The sequence below is a fragment of the Vigna umbellata genome, chromosome 5 (genome assembly GCF_029865625.1).
Source record: "Vigna umbellata cultivar VRB3 chromosome 5, Vumbellata_1.0, whole genome shotgun sequence".
Classification (NCBI taxonomy): Eukaryota; Viridiplantae; Streptophyta; class Magnoliopsida; order Fabales; family Fabaceae; genus Vigna; species Vigna umbellata.
In genome coordinates this window covers 6,995,872-7,018,803 of record NC_142169.1, presented here as the reverse complement: position 1 = coordinate 7,018,803, position 22,932 = coordinate 6,995,872, and the positions used below count along the sequence as shown (strand labels likewise).

Here is a 22,932-nt window from a genome sequence, read left to right as displayed (position 1 = left end):
ATCACATCATTCATCAGATACAGGCATAGTTGTTTTGTGAGTAATAGGAACTTGTGTTGCTGAAGGTTGGCTGGGTTGTGGTTGTTCAGGACATTGGTCAGTACCAAGCACAGTAGACTCTTGAGTTATTGGAACATCTATTGGTGGAGGTTGGGTGACTTCTACAGATTGGGCAGTAGGAACCTCTACTGTTGGAGGTCTTTGTGGACAACCTTTTTTGTTGTGTCCAAGTTCTTTGCAAATGGCACATTTTTTCTTGTGCCCACCCTTTCTTAATTCACTGTTATTCTTCTTCAACTCTCAATCCTCTAGTCTTTGTTTCTTCTTGGGCCTTCCTGGCATTGTCCTCTTCTTTGGTGGTAATATATCTAAATAGGTAACATCCAAGACAAGTTAACCATTGATAGGGTTAATAATTGTGTTGTAAGTCTCTTCATAGGTAGACTTCCTAAACTAGTGCCCAATGTATTCTTCTGCATTTATATTCAAAAATTTCATTGTAGTTATGGCATGAGTACAAGGAATGCCAGTAATTGCCCATTTTCTACATGTGCAGTCCATGTTGTCAACATTCACAACAAATTGCTGGCCAAATTGTGAAACATGTTTCACTTCAAATAATTTTTCTCTTGACCACCTGTATTTAATACACAATTCACAACACAATTACCTGGATCAATATAAATGCCTAAAATGAATGGAAACAAACTTAACATGAATGGAAACAGACATGATAAAAGTTACCTTGGTAACCAATATCTAGTTAACCAGGACTCCTTCTAAAATCTGTTAAAAACCTTGGGGCAGATTGAATCTTGATATGATGTCATCTTTGTCCTGTTGGCAGCCCATCTCTTCATTATGTAAACCCTAATGTCTTCTAACATGCTAATAATAGGCTTAGACCTACTATCAACTAGCAAACTATTAAAGGCCTCACACATGTTGTTCACAAGAGTGTCACATTGTGATCTAGAGGTGAATCTAGATCTTGACCAAAACATGGGATAAGTGAATATAACTTGTCAAGTATGTAAATGTCAACTGTGAGTTTATCAAATAATTATAAGACTTAATACATACCTAGGTGGGATGACAAGCAAATATTTAAATGCGTCTAAATTTATGTCTTTAATATTCCTCATTTCAGCCTCTCGTTGTTGTGGATGTGTGGTTGTTGCTGCCCTCCACATGAGACGTTTAAGGTTTTTTCCAGGAATTTTTTTTCTGAAGTTTGAATATAAATGCCTAACACAAAATCTTTGTTCTACACCAGGTAGAAGATCTTGGATAGCTGGCAAAAGACCCTGACATATTCAAGATATTGTAATTAACATTTGTGTAATGAAGATATTCAGTTATATGTACAAGATATTGAACATTGACTGACCTTTTGTTGGTCTGGAATAAATGTGCATCCTGCACATACAACTGCCCCACCAAGGTCCTCAATTAGATGCTCCAAGAACCAAGTCCATGACTCTTTGTTTTCTACCTCAACAACAGCATATGCTATGGGCAACATTTGGTCGTTTCCATCTCTTTCCACTGCTATTAGTAACTCCCCTCCATACTTGCCTTTCAAAAAGCATCCATCCAACCCAATAATAGGTCTACAACAAATGAAGCTATCCTTGCATGCCTTCAAGCATGCATAAAATCTTTGGAATATGACCTCACCACTACTGTTATCAACTTTAATCTGTACTGTTGTACCTGGATTTGTTTTCAGCAGCTCATGACCATAATTATGAAGTATTCTAAAGTGATCCTTGAATGACCATTCAACCTTATCTTTTGCCATGGTTCTTGCCCTAAAAGCCATATTTCTTGAAATGCCTACATTCCATTTCCTAGTGACTTTCTCCCTAAATGTCCATGACCTTCATAGTAGGGTTTTCTCTCACAGTTTTCTCCATTCTTTGACACAACCACTTTGAAGTCATCAACTTTACATTGAAATCTCTACTACAACTGTGAGCATCAAACATTTTTCTTAGTTGCCATGCATTGACATCACTCCTAAAGGAACAATAGGCATACCATTTACAATTTCCTCTTCCACCCAAACACTTCACAAAAATCCTTCACATTAAATTTTCAACATATGCATGACACCCCTATCATCAGTTAATAATTCTAACCTATCTGGGTCCACAAACTGACCTCCTAAACCGTACCATAATTCTTTGATGTCCATATGACCTAATTCTTTGACTGAGACTACTATGCCAAAATAGCTCCACAGGTCTGGATCACAAGACCATTCTGCTCTCTGTCCTTCAATTTTTAACTGTCCATTATCATCACTGACAAAATCTCCACAATGGTGGACCACGACTTTAATATGTTCCTCATCCATATGAACAAGTTGCTTTTATAACCCATTATGGGGGTTAACAAATCTTTGGAATATTACAGTCCTACCACTACGGGAACACTTACTCACTAACTAAACACTCACACCGACACAGACAGGGAGACAGGGAACAAAGTAACATCCCCACTAACGCAACAGTCATAGACAGGGGACCACTACAACTGATAAACAATTCAACAAACAAAATTCGGGACCACAATCTCTAAACTACAATGTAACAATTGAACATGCAAAATGGGGACCAAAAATCATTATAAAAATTGTTACAGACCAAAATAAAAACTCAATTGTCGAAGACGCACATGTTCGTAAAAGCAAAATGACATTTATGCGTTCAAACAGAAAACCAAAGACGAAACGAAATACCTTACCTTAGTTCGCGTCAACTATCGGCTGAATTCTCTTCGTCTTGTCCAAGATTGCAGTTGGTGATCGTCTTCCGCTTCGTCTCGCAACAAGGAAATGAAATCCCCAATTCCAATTTCAAATCCCTAATTCTGATATCCCTAAAGTGAATAAAGGGTACTAAATAATGTCACATCAGCACTATTTATTTAATCAAAACACTCCACGTAAATCAAAAACACACATCACCACATTCTCTGTGCACCACGTAGCCTTAATTTAACGCCGTCTGACACCACTTAACGGTTAGGATACAATGTGTTCATTTTTACAAAAAATATGATCCAATTCAAACAGTTGAAAACATGAGGACCGAAATGAGATTTTCATACAAAATTGAGGACCAAGGGAGGGGTTAAGCCATAGTTAAATGATCTTGTGTGTTATATAGAACTCTAGGAGCATTCCTAAGAGAGGAAAGTGTGTTTTATAACAAATAAGGGGAGCTAATTTTAAATTATTACAGATTATTGACGGAATGTGAATTGTATTATGATGAATTGATTTGTTGAATTTTAGTTTTTTTGAATGATAACCTTACACATTTGAAGTGATTGGTCAAATTGATATTGGGTTTGTGATTTTGAGTTGTTTGCACTAATGATATCTATGAGTTTGTTATGTGACTTAACTTGTTTAAGGCTATTTGTTAGGTAATATTAAGCATGTTTTCAATTGAAAATGAGTGAAAAACTTAGACAAGGTGGTCAAAAGTGTAGTGTTAGTATAAAACGGGGGTAAAACGTAGTAAATATAATTTTTAAAAGATGATGCTTAATTATTTTATTATTAAAATAATAACCTATAAATACTTTCTAATAATCAAGTTTTATTTTATTAAAACACTACATCTCTCAAAAAAGTTTCTTCTCTACCTTGTCTTTAAGTTTCTAACCCAATTATTCATCCTTTTGAGACATTTTAGTGTTTAAGGTATAGTTAATTGTGATGACTATGCATATGTCTTAAATATGCTAAAAAGTTAATCTTTGTTCAATTTTATACACATAGGTACACTCCCCCTCCAGCGGAAGCATTCCCAACCAACCACAACCATGAGTAGTCATTTTCAACCGTCGTTCATCTTAACGGGACTTGCTTACCTGAATACCCTGCCAGGAAGACTTTCGGTTTAGGGATCATTATACTCATCTGAGCCGGTCACCAAGACAAATCATCGGCTCTGAAATATGAGCCCAACCATATAAGGGATTGACACACTCTATACCCAAAACCTTAAGGCAATGAGTTAATGGGTCTTTCATCTTTATAAGGTGCTCTACTTTCTCATTTTTATCCAATGTGGGACTTAGACTCACACTTGGACTCCCAACAAATAAAGGTACCACCACTTCCTTGATTTCATGCTTTAATTCATTCTCAAACTTATGACACCTCTCATGGTAAGTGTGTAGAACCAAACCAAATGTTTAAACTTCTCTTCGTACTTAACTATAGTCATATCTTTGTAGTGACGGTAACAACTCCATTTCCTTAGCATATCTCATACTATCAGAAAGTACTTGTCAAAAAATTTTATTTTGAAGTTGTCACACATAATCTCATATCCTTTCTCTTCCATCATTATTTTCATGCTTGCCCACCAATGTTTTGCCTCTTTACTAAGCATATACACTGCATAAGTGAACCTACTATCTAGAGTATTAACTAATCATTTAACTAAAAATAAATATCCTAAGATGAATACAAGTATGATTAGATGAAATAATAAGACTATGGTGAACCTACTATATAGAGTTTTAACTAATCATTTAACAAGAATTAAATATCCTAAGATGAATAAAAGTATGGTTAGATGAAATAATAAGACTATGGCGAACCTATTATTTAACTAACCATTTAACAAGAATTAAATATCCTAATATGAATAAAAGTATGATTAGATGAAATAATAAAACTATAACTCAAGATCTTTCTTTCAATGTTACTTACTCGATAAATACAAGAGATTCTAAATTATTGTTCATAATAATATGATAAGGTTAATAAGATTTCTTTTTCTAATCAAGTAAAAACATTCTAGGTATAATTTATCGAATATGTTTTCACCAATTACCTAAAGGATTTATATCTTATAAACTGTGTGTGTGTTTTTTTTTCTTCAAAAACTGAAAATTAAATTGTATATAGCTAGAGGTTTTACCTTGAATATCTAAATGAGTGGTATTTGGTTCAAATTGAATAATCATTTACATTGAAACTCGTTTATCCTGACTGGTCATTATTGAAATAATTTAAATTCATGCACGTGAATCAAATAGTAAGTCTAGTTGTACTTAGTGCATTGTGTTGCTATATATAATTTTACCAATTGTGTCATACGATTTATTATATGATAATTGTTCTTTTGTCTTTCATTTCTCGTGTGTATTGTTTTCTTGTATAACACGATAGATGTTTGAAATCCATATACATGGTATCTCCATTTGTGGAAATTTTATTATGGTGAATGTGACATTTTCAAGATGTAATAAAATGTGGATGCATAAAACAACACAGTGATATTTAGAAGACAAGGATGATCTTTGTTAAATTTGCCACAGAGAGTCAAGAACATTTATATCACCAAACCAATCATTATTATGTTCACTGTTCCAACAACAATGAAACATGTTAATTCATTATACATTATAATGACCATATTTCATATATATGATGTAATCAAGATGTTGAAATTTGTAAATATACATATTTATATAGTTATGAATATTCATCTTTTCAAAATTTGTAAGTATAAATAATATTTTTCTTACTAAGACTTAGAAAAGATAGTATGTGAATATTAATTACTTTTAGGTGAGATTGAGATGATATGATGTTGACATAAATGACTAAGGTAATTGGTTAAGGAAGAATTATAATAAAATAGACTTTAGCATATGATAGATAAAAATCATATGCAACCATTCATAAAACGATTAAGCCTACAAATACTTTACAAAAGTTATGATGAGGAAGAACCTTATGTCTAAGATGAACAAATGTGATGAATAATTAATAGACTTTTACTTTCATCATATATATCCTAAAGAGGAGAATACTTTGAATATGTTTGTGTGTTTTATATGTTTGGACATGCTTATAGCACAAGCATTAGAAAACATGAACATGATCTTGACCCCTGATCTAAATCTTTAAACTTTTGAATTTTGAATTTTCTCTCCTTTTTCTTCTTTTATTTTTAGTCTGAGTTAGGAATCATATAGAACGTCCATTTACATGTCATTTTAAGTGCATTTATGTGTCATTTGATTGTAAATTCTGGATGGCTTTGCTATAAAAGCGTCACCTTTTCTCATAAATAAGCTTAAGGTATATGAAATTATAGAATTTGTGAAAGAATTGTTGAGAGAGATCATGTAGTTTGAGTTTTATCTTGAGCTCTTATGAGTCAAGTGATGATTTTACATGAAAATTATATTGAAGATAAAGACAATCACTCCATCTTTTGGTGTTATTTACCTTCTTCCATTTTCATTAGTGTTCTCCATTTTATTTTAATTATTTTTGTTTGGTTGACATGTTTTCCATTCTCTTTTAATACTTCCAATTACTTATCCACTTCATAATCTTGAGTTTTTTTTCGACTCATTTTTTATGTTGTCTTGTTTTTATTAAGATCCTTTTTTTCATCAAATACATGTTTGTTCCTTATCAATTCCACAATATTTTCTCAACTTTCATGACTAAAACAAGATACATGAGGTAGAATTTGAACATGTCTTTGAGTGTGATATTATGGTTTAGCCCCCTAGATCCCTTTTTGTTGGAATGCTCTCAAAAAAGAAAAGTATAATAAATAACATAAATAAGTTTCACTTGATAAACCAATGCATCTATAAGTAGAAGATGACAAATAGATCCAAAATTGTAGTGTCATATTTACATGATGATGCAACTAGAGATGCAAAACAATATTATTCCTAAAAGAATAATATTGGGATATTATGAAGCTCAAATGTGTCCACAATTTTTTTTTTGTATTCACTTTGTTGTATATGTTTTGTTGTATTTGTGTGTTTATACTATTCACTCACTTTTGTAAACATCATTAAAAATAACTAGACGTTGATTTTTTACCCAAATTTTTTTGGTGACTTCTTTTAGTATATATTTGAGAGTAAAGTCCTTACATATGATAAAATATTCATAGATTTTAAGATATAAAAAGTTGATGGAAAAAACTTCAAATAATTATAATTTTTAATACAGACCTCAAATTGAGACGTTTCAAAATGGAGAGCGTAATTCCTAGATAATATGAAGAACATTCAAATTTTCAACAAAAAATACATTTTTACTATTTTTTTTAATTTTTTTAGCATCTAATGGTATTATGAGATCATAATAGATAGCCAATGATAATATAAATGAGAGTATGTGCAATTTTGTCCAAAGATAGAAGAAAACCCAATTTTTGGATCAATGGATAATTTGTCTCCACTGTTTCAAAACATATATAATCAATAATAATAACTTACCACCAACAATGTAGATTTTTAAGGAACCATGATTGACAAATTCAAAACATAAACAAATAATAATAAATTAAAAACAACAATCCTCAACAACTAACAAACTCCTCCTTGTTTTACGAACTACAAACACCAAGTTTCATTCTCAAGATCTCGAAATTGCTTACTAGTATAGACTTAGTAAATATATCAGCTATCTTCTTCTTAGTCTTGCAATAGACAATAATTAAAACATCATCCCTTTGTACTTCTCTCAAGAAAAATAACTTCATATTGAAGTGTTTAGGTTTCCCATAGAATACAAGATTATGGGAAATAGTTATTGGAGCTTGATAGTCCACAAAAATCTTAGTGTCTTCCTTCTGCTCAAGATTAAGATCACTCATTATCTTCCTAAGCCACAAAGCTTGATTGACAACAACAACTGCAACAATAAACTCTACTTTTGCAATAGATTAAGCCATTGTTTCTTTCTTCTTTGAACTCCATGAAAAAGCTCCAAATCCAAGACTAAAGCAATATCCTGAGGTATTTTTCATGTCATCAGTGCACCCTGCTCAATCACTGTCAAAGAACCCTAATAACTTGAAATCATTGATTTTATTGAACTTAATTAGTGCCAAAATTGGTTATATATCTAAGTACCTTTGTAGTCACATTTTGGTGTGTTTCACTTGCATAATCCATGAATCATGGTAAAATATTTACAACAATTAGGATGTCTGTTCTTGTTGTTGTAAGGTACATTAGACACCAAATCAAACTTCTAAAATATGTCTCGTCTACTCTTTCAAGTCCATTTTCCTAGCTAAACTTTTTCTTCATATGAAACTTCTTGAGAATTTACTTGGCATACTTTCTTTGACAAATGAAAACTTCATCTTGGCTATGCTTAATCTCTATTCCAAGAAAATAAGTCATCAATCCCAATATCAGTTATCTCAAACACTTTCATCAATTCAATCTTAAATCATAATCTAAAACAACATTGTTTCTAGTCACTAAAAGATCATGACATAAAGAGAAATAATGATAGAGTCAACCTTATTGGTGTAAAAAGTGGACTCATATAAGCTTTCTACAAAGCCTATATTTAACAAATGATTGTCAATTATGTTGTGCCAAGCTCTTGGAGCTTGCAATCCATAAAGCACCTTCTTTAAAAGATAGACCTTGTTTTCTCCTTCTTTTTTCTCAAATCCTTTAGGTTACTTAACATTAATTTCTTCCTGTAAGAAACCATTCAAAAATGTTGATTTACCAACCAATTGGTACATCTTTTAGCCTATTTGTGTTGCAACAACTAGAAGTAACCTAATGGTATCAAGTCTAACAACTAGTGAAAATGTTTTTGAGTAGTACACTTCACAAACTTAAGCATAACCTTTGAGTCTATTTGCCTTATGCTTATTGATTGAGCCATCTACATTTAGCTTGGTAAAAAAACACTCATTTAATCCCCACGACTTTTCTGTCTTGAGGTTTTGTCTACAAGCTACAATTATCATTTTTTTATCATGTGAAGCTCCTCCTCCATTATAGCAATCCAGTTTTAGTCATTCTTTGCCTATCCATAACCTGTAAATTGACAAAATGAAATACTACAATGTATCTTGCCATTTCCATAATGTATTTGCTTCTTCTCTCACTAACTTCATTTTAGTAGGGAGTGTAAGGAGCAGTGAATTGGTGTTCTATGCCAACATCTTGAAAAAATGAATCAAATTATCTTGACATGTATTCTTTCAATTCTTTGACCATAGAACTTGAATATTGCAACACATTTGATTCACCACCATTTTTTTGAACTTCTAAAACACTTCAGTCACTTCTAACTTCAATTTAAAAAAGAAAATCTTGTAAAATCATCAATGAACACAATATAGTAAAAACTACATTTGGAAGATGGTGTTCTTTGTAGTCCACATAAGTCAATATAGACCAATTTAAACTTCTGTGTTGTTTATAGACTGATTTTGGAAAAGATTTTTTTGTGTTGCTTTCTAAGTTAACATTCTTGGCAATGAGGAAGATGATCTTCTTAATTAGGTAGACCCTTCACTAATTTTTTTGTTTGAAGCAATGATAATCCTTGATGATGATAATGATTAAACCTTTTGTGCCATAACTCTATGAACTTCTCCATGACAGGAAAAACATCATGTGCTTGAATAGTTCTTGACTAGAGACATTTTTTATCAAACAATATTTGTCTTCAAAATAATTTTTATAGCCCTTCACCGTCAATTGACCAATACTTAAGTGCTTTTAGTCAATTTCTAGAACATCCAGAACATCAGAATAGAAAATTTGTATATATTCACACATCACACGCGTTTTTTATCTTGACCAAATATGACTGCAATAAAGTTTGAGACAGATCTATAGTTGCAATTAAATATATGCATGTTTCAAAAATACAAGCCTTATTACATTACACATTACATATTCTAATCATATTCTACCCAAAATATTTTACTTCAAAATATCTCTTTTCTTAACAATCTTATTTTTATCCAATTGAATTTAAATATGTAATATCATAATAATGATTGAAATGAAATGAATTTTTTTATATTCCTAAAAAAATCTTGAAATGCACGTAGAAATAAATATAAAAAGACTAGATATAAGCTTTGTTCCAAGACAACTTTCAATTGCAATAGTACCTTTTTCCTTGATTATTATATGGTGTCCATTGCCAATTCTAACTTTTGAGGCTCGTGTGCTTTTTAATTCCTTAAAAAACTCTTTGTTATGAGTCATGTAGTTAATGCAACACTGTCAATTAACCAACTTTCACTTGAATCGCTACTTGAGAAACAAGTAGCAACAAATAGTTGATCCTCCTCCTCTTGATCAGCTACTTTAGCATCAACTTATTGTTGTTGAAATTTTGGTTTGATTATCATTGTTTCATGACCAAGTTTGTTACACTTGTTGCATTTTGCTTCAGACCTTTTCTAGCATTTAAATGAAGGTTGACTAATTTTACCACAATGTTGATAAGGTGGGTAACTTTTCTTTTTACCATTTCCTTTGTTATAATTATTTTCAATACTTTCATTTCCTTAATCTTCTTGTAGTTTTTTTGTTTACTTGTTCCAACTTCTTAACTTTTGCTTGTTGAGCACCTTGCTTTTGCCTCAAAAATTTTCTTTTCTCTGAGGCTTGTAAAGCATGTATGACTTATGCCAGAGGAACCTTGGACAAATACTTTATATTCTCCAATGTGGTTATTGACGTTTCATATCTCTCAGGAATTGTAACAAAAAAAATTTTAACTATTCTAGAATCGAAAAATTGAGTGTCAAGAAGTCGAACCTTGTTAGCAATGCTTAGTAATTTTTTTTTAGTAACCTTCAATCGTGTCAAACTCTTGCATTTTTTGCAGTTCAAATTCCCGCATCAAATTCAAAACTTGCATGCCTCAAATTCTCTCATCCTATGTGTACTCTTCCTTCAAGTAATCCCAAATTGATTTTGCTAACTTGTAAGTCATGATCCTAGTATATTTGGTTTTAGAAAAACCAACAAATATGCATGATCTTGCCTTGGCCTTCTTGGTTTGTTCTCTTTGTGAGTCTTTATTTAGGCCATGGAGGGATTGTCAAGTAACGAAAGTTTTTCATAATCTCTTTCCACGACTTCCCATAAATCCAAAGCTTTTAAGTAAGACTCCATTTTTATTGTCCAAAGGTCATAGTACTCCCCATCAAAGATAGAAGGAGTAACTTGAGAGAAACCTGATGCAACTTTCATTCCACATATCTCTCAAGAATAGAGCATAAATACCAAGTTGATGGAATTATGACATTGTAGTAGATAGATAATGGTAATATAAAAGGAGAGTATGTGCAGTTTTGTGCAAAGAGAAAAGCAAAAACAATTTTTTAATCAGTGGATAATCTCTCTCTATTATTTGTAAACATTCATAACCAGTAATCATAACTAACCACTAACAACATAGTTTTTTAAAGAGGTCATGAGTATTTTTAAACTATTTTTCTATATTTTAAGCATTTAGTTTACATACCTATACTTGTGGTGATATCTCATACCAAAAAAATATTTATCAAAGTTTCACATAGTAGAAATTACAAAGTTTCATGTGCAGTTTTTGTTTTTATTTATCATTTTACATATTATTGTCATTTGTGTTTAATGTATGCAGAACAAGGTCACTGTAATGGTATTTTTTTGTATTTAAAGTTTTAATTTTAAGCTAAAACCAATTAACTTAAAAAACATCAAAAGTTTACATAAGTTATTTTGTTTGATGTAAATTTATAGTTCTCACTTTGATGTCAAGCTCTTAAGGAAAATAATTAGTCCTAAATATCTTAAGTAAAAGACCTCTTTTGTGATAGTGATGCATAATAAGAGCAACAACTAGTTTAAGACCACATCTTATTGAGAGGGTGTTTTGAACTTTTAAACCATGCATGGATAGTTTTCATTACCAAAAGTCAATTATTCAAGTAGACAAAATATTTCCCTACGAAAAATACAGGGAAACATTATTGTGGTTGTTGCGCAAGATGAACAAAATAACATTCTTCCTATCACCTTTCTTATAGTAAATATAAATGTGTTGTTTTATTTGAAGAGCATAAATTTTGTTGTGTGTACTTCATTTGACACTAATGTGGACATCATTTACTAGGCTAAAGCTCTTAATAACTATGAAACTCATACCTATAACCAAATGGAAGTCCAACACCTTATGCAAGGCTTGGGAGTACCCATGACAAAAATAAGAGCTAGATTAGCCTAAGAATGGTAGCTAATCTAATGGAGGTACAATTACACGACGGGGCCCAACATGTGAAGGCCCACATAAGGGGTTATTACTCATATGTATTATTCGCTTGGAATAATAATAATAAAAGGCCTAACTATTAGACTTTGAATAAAATATCCAAAAGCCTCAATCATTTGATCTTATTAAGAATTTCTTAATTTTGGTAGTGATCCTCTGATGAGAAATGTAGAGGGATGGATTTCTTTTTATGGATCTATCTAGGTTGGAATGCTAATAAGCAAGAAATTTAACAGAATTAGTTTTCTAAATTATGGTGAAGACAAGGCAAGAGATGAATATGAAAGGTTGAAGGAAAGAATCGCTCTTTCCAAGGGAGGCCATACACAAAGGACCGAAAAATCCTTTGATACAGTTAAAAGTTCTTGAATCACTCAAGAACTTAAGAGAATCACTCTTACTAAGATAAAAGTGATAAAACTCTAATATTTTTTAATAAAACTCAATTCATTTTCATATTATCAAAATGATTCAACTTATATAAAAGCTTAAACCATCAAAATTACAAAAAAAAAATCATTAATTACATTTCACTTAAATTAATAATTATCTCACTAAGCTAATAATGATCCACTAAGCTAATAATGATCTCACTAAGCTAAAGCTATTAATGATCTCACTAAGCTAACGGGGGATTGTAACTAAAGTTGTGGTAACCAAAAAGTCACATAAAAGAATTCAGTTATACATCTTTTCACTCCCAAAGGCTCATGATTAAGTTTCCAATTACACCGTTATTAAAACTTGAAATAAAACCAAACTAAATCTCATTAATTGATTATCCCAAAACATAATTTGGTCATCCAATTTTACAAAGGATTAGACCATTATTTTAAACAAACTAATTACTTAAAAAATGAAACAAAGTGGCACATCCCATCATTGGTTAGATTCACATTATACCCTCCTTCTTTAAGAAGATTTGTCTCAAATCTTAAGGCCTTACTTTCCCAATAATTTTATTAAAATTTTATTATGTCCTTGTAAAGGAATTTATTTTTCCACAACTTGAAACTTATTCCCATCCTCTAGGATCAAATACAACTTGAAGAAATTTATATTTGTTCTTTTCTAATGGGTGGAATCTGTGGAGCTCCTCTCTTGCCAACACCCTCTTACTTTCATATGTAACAACAAATAACAACATGCCTTGTGTTTCATTATCCTCCATATTTCCATATGCATAATAAAACACTACAAACAAGCTTCCTTTTTAAACATGGGAGTTTGTTTACTTCATTTAGATGCCATCCTTGTTTTTGTAAAATGACATGACAAACGTAGAAGAAATATCATTAACAAATAAATTTTCCATGCTCTATTTCTTTAGTTTTTTTTTTCTTTTTGATTTTCTCTTTTTTCTTTTTCTCTCATTCTTTCTTCACTCTTTTTTGCTTCTTTTTCTATTTTCTCCTTCAGCCTATGTTGATCCTTATTGACTTGTCCTTGGTCATAAATTTCAGCTTAATTTTATATCCATTATACCTCAAATAAAACGAGTGCTTATCAAAATTGAATGTTTTAAAACGAAGCCATGACTCCTAAAAGGAGATGAGAAGAGTCCATAGGAGCGATATCACATAATACTTCTTGCACACACTACCTTGTAGTGAATCTGATCCATGCTTCATTCAGATGAGGGCTTGTTGGTAAGTGGAGTTTCTCCACCAATATGTGGCTCACAACATTGTTGCCACTTCCATAATCGTATGTAACTAAACAAGGGTGGCCTTTGATTAAACACCTTGTATAGAAAGTTTCCATCACCACTTCAAACCCACAGTCAAAACTCTAATACCAAATGATGAAAAATTCAAAGGGTGGATTTGTTTTTTTAAATGGATCTATCTAGGTTGGAATGCTAATAAGTAAGAAAATTGGACAAAATTAGTTTCTTGAATTCTAATGAAGAAAAGGCAAGAGGTAAATATGAAAGATGGAAGGAAAGAATCATTATTTTCAAGGGAGGCAACACATAAAGGATGAGAAAATCCTTTTATACAACTAAGGCTTCTTGAATCACTCAAGAACTTAGGAGAATCAATCTTACTAAGATAAAAGAGATAAAAGTGTAATATTTTTTAATAAAACTCAATTCATATTCATTTGATCAAAATGGTTGATCTTATATAGAAGCTTAAATCATCATAATTACAAAAAATCGTTAATTACATTCCACTTAAGCTAATAATTATCCCACTAAGCTAATAATGATCCACTAAGCTAATAATGATCTCACTAAGCTAATGGCTTATTGTAACTGAAATTTTGATAACCAATAAGTTACCTAAAAGCATTCAGTTATGTATCTTTTGGTCTCCCAAAGGCTGATGACTAAGCTTTCAATTGAGCCCTTATTAAAACATGAAATAAAACAAAACTAAAGTCCATTAATTGATTAATCCAAAACACAATTTGGTCAAACAATTTTACAAATAATTAAGCCATTATTTTAAACAAACTAATTACTTAAAAACTGCAACAAAGTGACACATCCCATCATTAATTGGATTCACATAATCTTCAGTTCTACAAATTTCAAGATTCAACATATAACATCATCTTCTAAATTTTATATTTATTCATATAAATTTTATTGATAAGTTATGTTCACACCTTAGTCATATTCAAAATTCATTAAGGTTGTACTATACATGGGTTGTCGACCGTCCTAGGAGAGGGCCACCTACACCGACCGGTAATTCAATGATTGTGAGTTAGGTAAGATGAATGTCGTTAATGACCAATTAATACACTTGTTGACCATATCAGTGGGAAAATACGGTATTTATGGGCAGTTAGCAGGTATATTATTAAATATTAATGGTTTGATTGTCGTATCAAATATGAATATACGACATTATTGTCATATCCAATATAAATTAATGAGCTTGATTGCCATAAGTCCTATAAATATAGGGTTAATGTCCAAGTAAAGATCATTTTAATCTATTACAATAAAATATAGACCTCTTTATGAAACATATCTGACTTGAGCGTCGAAGTGTCTTCTGTAGGTCAACAACTCATCCAAGTGGATTGCATTCTCAGAGAGGATTGAAGATCAAAAGAGCGCAGAGCAAGGAAGGACTACCGACCCTCAGACCAAAGAGCAAGGAAGAACGATCGACCCTCAGACCAAAAAGCAAGGAAGAACGATCAACTCTCGGACTAATTCAATCGAAACAAACGTTAAGAACAATTTCCATAAGATACATTGTACAAAACATTGTGGAATGTTTTTAAAAATGCAGAACTAAAAAAAATGTTATCAATATAAGAAGTTTCATGTTTTTTTACATGATTTTGCATGACATAAATATTTTGCATGACTAATACTAATTAAATGCTTGAATTTGATAGGTCCAACACATGAATTCAAGTAAAATGGATTATTAATCCATGAGAAGTATAAGTAGCACATATGTCAAACTAGATAAAATGTGTTATGATTTGGGAAGGTTTTGAATTTCACTTACTATATCTTGCATGTATTTCCTGCACATATGGAAACATGTATATTATCTTACCTACATAAAACAAATATTCAAAGTTCACATGAATTGTTTAGAGGCTATCAACCACCACCCTGTCAATATTATATCAAATCCTAAAATATGAGAAACTTATTTAATGGACAAAGAATAGACATCAACATAAAAAAGTCCTGTAAAAACAAATATTCAAACAATCCTAAAATATCAAACTTCTAATCATTAAAAAAGTTCTCAATTAAATTCAATGTTTTCTATTGTGATAGTTTTAATGATTTAATCAATAAAATTCATATTTTCCTACTTTTATATTATTAACATTTATTATACTGACTATTAACATCTAAATAATACTATTCAAGCGAACCCATCCTAACAAATTAATTTACTGCAACTAATATAGGAAAATTTTATAATTTTCTATTAAAGTTAATGAACAATAAATAATTAACTAAAAAAATTGAATTTTTATAATAATTTTTTTCTATTTTTTGTTACTTATAACTTTAAACTAAATAATTATTATTATAACCCCTTTAAACAATATCATTTAATATAATTCTTACGAAAATAATTTATATTAACAAAACAAAACAGAAATAATTAAATAAATTCTTTTAAATATTTAAAATTAAAAGAAAAAACTTCCATAAAACCGATTTTTAGCAAGTAAAGTAAAAGCAGAAGAAAACCATGAAATGAAAAAAGGTTTGTTTGGATTATATTTATGGTGAAAAAAAGAAAAAAGAAAATCATTGAAAACAAAGTAGCCTTTTCTTATGTTCTTGGCTTAATCTGTATACGGTTGAAGAAGCACGTTGTTTCCAAAGCCGAAATCATACGCTGCCACGTGTCCCTCATACTAGACAACTTGGCTGACAGTCGTTGATTGACTGAACAGCGTGAAAACTGTGATAGAGAATGAAGGAAGACGCAAACCTGACCAGGTTCACAACGTTGTTCTCAGCCTTTGTTTGAACCTCAACACAAGTTGCGTTGTCGTTGAAACTCGAAAGCGTGAAATTCTAACGAAGGAAAGAAGAAGAGGAAGTTTTGTTGGTGTTTTCTGTGTGTCTCAGAACAATGATGGAAGAAAGAAGTGCCTCCAACAACAGATCCTCAAAAGGAAAGAAAGAAGATCTTTTCCATGTACTTCACAAGGTTCCTTATGGAGATTCCCCTTATGTCAGAGCAAAACACGCCCAGGTATACATCACCTCTTTCTTTCCTTTAATCTCAAATTATTTACAATCATTCTTTAAGGAAACCTTATTTCGTTCCTGCTTTTCCATGAACATTCAATTATCTGTTATGTCGTTTTTCGTTTTTCTGTTTTTTTTTTCTTTTTCCGAGGATTGATTAATTGATTGGTTTCTAAATTACACCGGCTGTTTTTGTGTATCTGAGGTTGATACTGAGATCGAGACTCATATTTGTTCTGACGTTGGTTTTGTTTGATGTTCATGATTCCAACTTTCGTTGTTGTTTGATTCGTGAACCATGAGTGTTTCTAAGCTTCACATATAGTTTTTTATTTGAATTCTTTCATTGTGAAACTTTCAAATCCTAGCTAAGGTGACATTAAAATGTAAGAATGCAAAATCTGCCTATAAAAAAACAAATAAGTAAATGACCAAACCAAATCAAACTTATCCTCAGAAATGGAAGCACATGAACTAAATGAAACTAAAATTAGGAAATTAATAACTATAAATCATCGAATTACTTATAATTTGATTTCTTACACAATTAATAAGACAAACTTTAAATCAAAAACACCAGGAGAACATTAAATCGCTGGTAGAACATTAAATCGCCTAAAATTCAGTTTATTATTCATTGCAAAATTAACAACAAGACAAACTTTAAATGAGGTAGAACATCAAATCACCTAAAATTCGGTTTATTAATTATGGACAAACTTTAAAGCAATAAAAAGAGGTAGAACATTAACTAAATCAGCTAAAGTTATTATTTTTTCTGTAGTTTTTTTTAAAAAAAGTTCGCATGATAATCCACATTGAATTTTTGTTGGTGTAATTTAGTAATTAATAAATGATGTGAATTATGAAGCTGGTGGTGAAGGATTTGGAAGGGGCAATTGTGTTATTTTGGAAAGCAATAAACTGTGGGGACAAAGTGGACAGTGCTTTGAAGGACATGGCAGTGGTGATGAAGCAATTGGAGAGATCAGAAGAAGCCATTGAAGCAATTTCTTCATTCAGAGGCCTTTGCTCCAAACAATCCCAAGAGTCTCTTGATAATGTACTCATTGATCTTTACAAGGTATAATTATCTTTTAACTTCAACACACTAAATCTTTAATTCTTTTTCTTTATATTTATTACATAAATAAAACATTTTTATTTTAAATTTCACTATATTTCATGTAGTTAATCCCTCCTATACATTTATAAAACAAAAAATTAATACTCTAAAATACATTTAAACTTCATATTTTTATAAATTTTTAAATTTATTAGTGGAGATTTTATGTGGTATATCTAGTTTATTTGAATTCAGGTGAGTGTTATAGTTGTTTCTTCAAAATGAAAACACAATTTTTCGAGCAAGTTAAGTTAATTTTTTAAATGAAATTTATTTGAAACATTATTGAGTGAAAAAAAAAATACAAAAATATGAAGTTCTTAAAACTGTTTACAAAATTGATTATGTGTTTATTAATAATGATGTGATACAAATAAGTGTTGTAGGACCTCAAAAAATGGTTTAAGAAACTTTTATAATAATGAATCTCTGTTTAAGATCCCTATCCTCTTAGAACTTTTATAATATTGAATATTTAACGATCCAACTATTCTTTTAATTGTCCAACCTTTCAAAGATGATAAGTGTTTAAGATTTTTTTTTTAATTTACGAGAACAAAATAATCATATTTTAATACGTTTTTTCGCTGATTAAGACTATGTGCTATCTCTTTGGACCTACATATAAATAAAACTATCTAATTTTACTATGCTTAAGAATGTTAGTTTAATTTATTTGATGTTCCTAACTTTAAAAAATGAATAAGTATATAACTATACTTTATAGATGATCCTCTATCATATGTATTGGGATAATCTTAATGTTAAACATAAGAATAGGATAAGTTAGTTAGCATTTAACTATATTTAAGTCCACTAAATATATATAACCTTTATTTATATTTGTGTGCATGTAAATTAATTTCTTCAAAAATGGAGTCAATGCTATTTGCTTTTTTTTACTTCTTTGTTTACTCCCTCCATCTAAAACTGACTTCTGAAAATGGTTGTAGTTTTAACTTTAAAAAAAAAATCAAATTTATTGATATTCTCGATTTTTTATTTTTCTCTTGGCTCTAATTAAACAATGTCAATATTTGTATTTGCAGAAGAAATGCATTATTGAGAGAGTAATATTATTTTAATAAGTGACATTCTTTCTTTCTTATTCATGTGGAACAAAAGGGTAGTTACTAATCGAAGTTTTCAATTGTAAAAACCTTGAAAGTTCCAAACATGAAAGGACTATGTTAATTAATTTATTACATTGTTTCATGTTCTTTCATTCAGATATAATGTATGCTTATCATGAGAGGTTTAAAAATAGAAGAAACCCTCACAAATCTCAAATACTTATACTTATCTATATGTCTATTTTTTGGTATAATTATGTGTTTTTATTATTCGTTGGTGCTATAAATATATTCTTTATTATTGGGTTATTAATAAGTTTATTATACTTAAAATTTGATTTGTTGATGATAGAAATGTGGGAAAATAGATGAACAAATAGAATTGCTGAAGAGAAAGTTGAAGTTGATCTACCAAGGTGAGGCCTTCAATGGAAAACCCACCAAGACAGCACGCTCTCATGGCAAAAAGTTCCAAGTTTCTATTAAACGAGAAACTTCAAGATTACTGGTATTTTATTTCAAACCAATCTTTATTCTTACTTATCAATAAACTTTTTATTTTCTGCCTATGTTTTGACTTTTTAAGGTTAGGTTAAATATTTTTTTTTATTTCAATGATGTAATAATTTTTCACTTTCATATTATTATTTTGAGTGCTATGAATCTGGTTTCATTTTTGCTATTTAAATAAGTCAGTATATTATTTTCCATTAAGTTTTTGGTGACAGACATTACTGTAATGTCACGGTATTTGTTATTCATGTGTCATTTTTATTAACAAGTCAACTTTCAACTTTGACTGATGATGTATTATTTGTTGATGTCATGTGTCATTAATTTATTTTTGAAACAAATATAATCAAATTGAAAATTTTCAAAATAGTAGAGAAAATTGAAAGGACAAAAAAGTTTATTTGATTTATTGGGTTATTACCATTGTTTTTGGAGAGTCACATATTTTAGCTTTGTTATTGTACAGGGAAACCTGGGCTGGGCCTACATGCAAAAGACGAACTACATGATGGCGGAAGTGGTGTATCGGAAAGCCCAAATGATTGATCCAGATTGTAACAAGGCCTATAACTTGGGCCTGTGCCTCGTTAAACAAGCCAAATTTGAGGAGGCTCAATTTATTCTTGAAGCAGTGTTAAAAGGAAACCTTCCAGGCTCGGACGATAGCAAATCAAGGAAACGGGCCCAAGATTTGTTAAAGGAGTTGAGGTCAATGTTACCTCCTCCACAATTATCAGATCTTTTGGGCCTGGATGATGAGTTCATCAAAGGCCTGGAACGGCTGGTAAATGAATGGGGCCCAATTAGATCAAAGAGACTTCCAATTTTTGAGGAGATTTCATCATTTAGAGATCAACTAGCTTGTTAAATTCCTATACTTTGTGTATAGATTTTTGATGGATTGAGAATGTTACTTTTGTTTAAGAGTGAGGAATTGAATGGAGTGAAGATCTAGATGTAAATTAATAATGATAAAAAAAAAAAACAATAAGACTATTGTTCTTATGAACATCAATGAGACATTTTGGAAGCCACTTTTAGTTTATAGGATTATTGGAACCAAAAATGAAATGTTTTCTACACAAATGCAAAATGTGAACTTTAGCTTCACCAATCTCACATTACAAACTTTTATGTTTCTGCAACCAAATGTGTGATATCAGACAAGAAGAACAGGAAATTATTATGCAGTTGGTGAGTCCCTTTATACTGCAAACTGTGGATGAACATCATTTAAAATAATTAAGATATTCATGTAAATTTTTAATATGCATACATTATCACAATATTCAGTTAGTAACTACAAAATTGTCTTTGTTCTAATTTTTTATATAATTATCATATCTATACTTTATAGTTTGTGATAACAATAGAAAAAGACTGTTAAACTCTAAAAACATGTTATATATCCAAAATGTTTTCATGTGTATTCACTAAGATTGGATCACTTCACTATATCATTGTATTCATTAATATATTGCATGTGCACAAAGAGTATTTATATTACATGTATGCATTGTTTTCTTTAATAATTTCATGAAAGATAATTTTATTTTGTATGTCCGCAAAAATATTTTATATTAATAGTGTTTAAACTGTTTTAAATAGTATACTGCATCAAGATCCATATAAATAAAAAGTTTAATTTCAATATTATTAATATAAAGACGTTCATTGTCGAATATTTAGAAATTATCTTAAATAACTGAAAATTATTAAAAAGGTAAATTATTTTACTATAAATAAAAATTCGTAATTGAACTGTAATATAAATGAAATGCATTATCGATATAACTTCCTAATACAGACCCAGATATAAAAAATCAAAAAATGTATATATGACGAATTTAAACATAACCAAACTTTAATGAATTTGATATTGTTTAACGTTATTATTTTTATGGGATTTTTATTTAAAATCCATTTCCAGTAAAAATAGTCAAGAATAATTAGAACTATAATTTTTTAATTTACATTCTTAAACAAAAGAATAATTTGTTTTCTTTTATCCAAAGTATAAAAAATCAGTCTCTATAATGTATAACATTAATAAAGGTTTTTTTTTTTAACTTTAACTATAATGTATAACATTAATAATGTGTACAAATATTTATAATTTTATATTTAGGAAATTATTCTTTAAAACTCAATTAATTATCCACAATAAGAAAGAAAAAGATCTACCAGTACAATAAAAGAAAGCTAAGTATGATAAAATCATAAAAATTATTTTTTATTTAAATTACTTCTTATGAAAATTTTTACAATTTAATAATATATTTTATTTTAATAATTGCTTAATTATTATAATAATCAGTTTTAATTTTTTGTTATCATAATAGTATAAATGAAATTAATCGTTTTAATTTGTCAATTGGAAAGAAAGATTTCAATTGATATAATTCATCTAACTTTAAACTCAATCTAACTTTACATTATTTCTCCACTCACGTATTGAAAATGCAATTTTTCCCTTCAACTCATTTCTAACGGAAATTCACACTCCCTTCAGTAAATTTTGGAATATCTTACTGGTATGAGTTATACATGCAATTTTGAGGGTATTATCCAAACCTATTCGACAAGAAATTCTTGTACGGTTTTAATGCTAATTCATGTCTTCACACCGGTTTTGTTTTAAATTAATTAAACATTTTAGTGTTATATTAACCTTTATTTATTTCTTAATTTCTTAACTTTCTATAAGAACCGATTTTGGTGTATGACCTCCAAAGGGGCTGTCGTTCGAAGAATCGTAGCTCGATGTGCAGAATATCATTGTCAGAACTATGCTACTCAAATTAATTTTCACAAGAATATTCATTTCATAGAAAACGACAAGAATAAATTGAATGAGATCCCCGCCGTTAGACACCTATTTTCAGTCAACAGATTGATCGGTCAATTTCTCATTTTCCAATTTTTCTTTCAAATAATATTTTGTATTCCTTAGACTTCTCAACAAACCTAATCCCCTTACACCTACCCACGGACCGTAAATAAATTTCTCGCAGAAAGAACACGTCTTGTTATCTCAAGACCAAGACACTAATCTTACAACTTACCAAAACTTCAGGGCATTGAATTTTGCCTGCGAACATTACAAGTGAATTTGGAGAACTGTACAATTGAATGTTCAGCAAGCGTATTAATGCAAACAGGACTTTACTCTTATAATGCATGAAACTGAAATGCAATAACAGCAAGCGTTTTAACAATATTTTCGCAGAAAACAAACTATCTTTCACGTGTCCTAAGCTAAAAATGGATAGGAAAAAACGTGCATTCCGCCGATCCCTACGTTTTCCCAAACACCATTGGTACCATTCGTGTTCAACGTCTGTTTTTGCTTGTCTTTGTTTGGCCTCAACTGGTAAAGAAATACTCAGTTAATTGAGCAAACCTAATGAATGAATTAAAA

At 30.2% G+C, this 22,932-nt stretch overlaps 2 protein-coding genes across 2 annotated transcripts; one reads left to right on the top strand and one right to left on the bottom strand.

Moving 5' to 3' along the window:
* Positions 1-453: 453 nt before the first annotated feature.
* Positions 454-2,362, bottom strand: LOC148197596 (uncharacterized). Its single transcript, XM_088115583.1, has 4 exons — positions 2,145-2,362; positions 1,391-1,868; positions 1,084-1,307; positions 454-637 (listed from the first exon to the last, which is right to left on the bottom strand). The coding sequence occupies exons 1-4, from the start codon at positions 2,360-2,362 to the stop codon at positions 454-456; spliced, it is 1,104 nt and encodes a 367-aa protein (XP_087971709.1).
* A 14,171-nt stretch (positions 2,363-16,533) lies between these two features.
* Positions 16,534-20,558, top strand: LOC124823106 (protein SULFUR DEFICIENCY-INDUCED 1-like). The gene is made up of 4 exons (XM_047295244.2): positions 16,534-16,803; positions 17,671-17,883; positions 19,351-19,506; positions 19,978-20,558. The coding sequence occupies exons 1-4, from the start codon at positions 16,681-16,683 to the stop codon at positions 20,377-20,379; spliced, it is 894 nt and encodes a 297-aa protein (XP_047151200.1). The 5' UTR covers positions 16,534-16,680; the 3' UTR covers positions 20,380-20,558.
* The last annotated feature ends 2,374 nt before the right edge of the window (positions 20,559-22,932 follow it).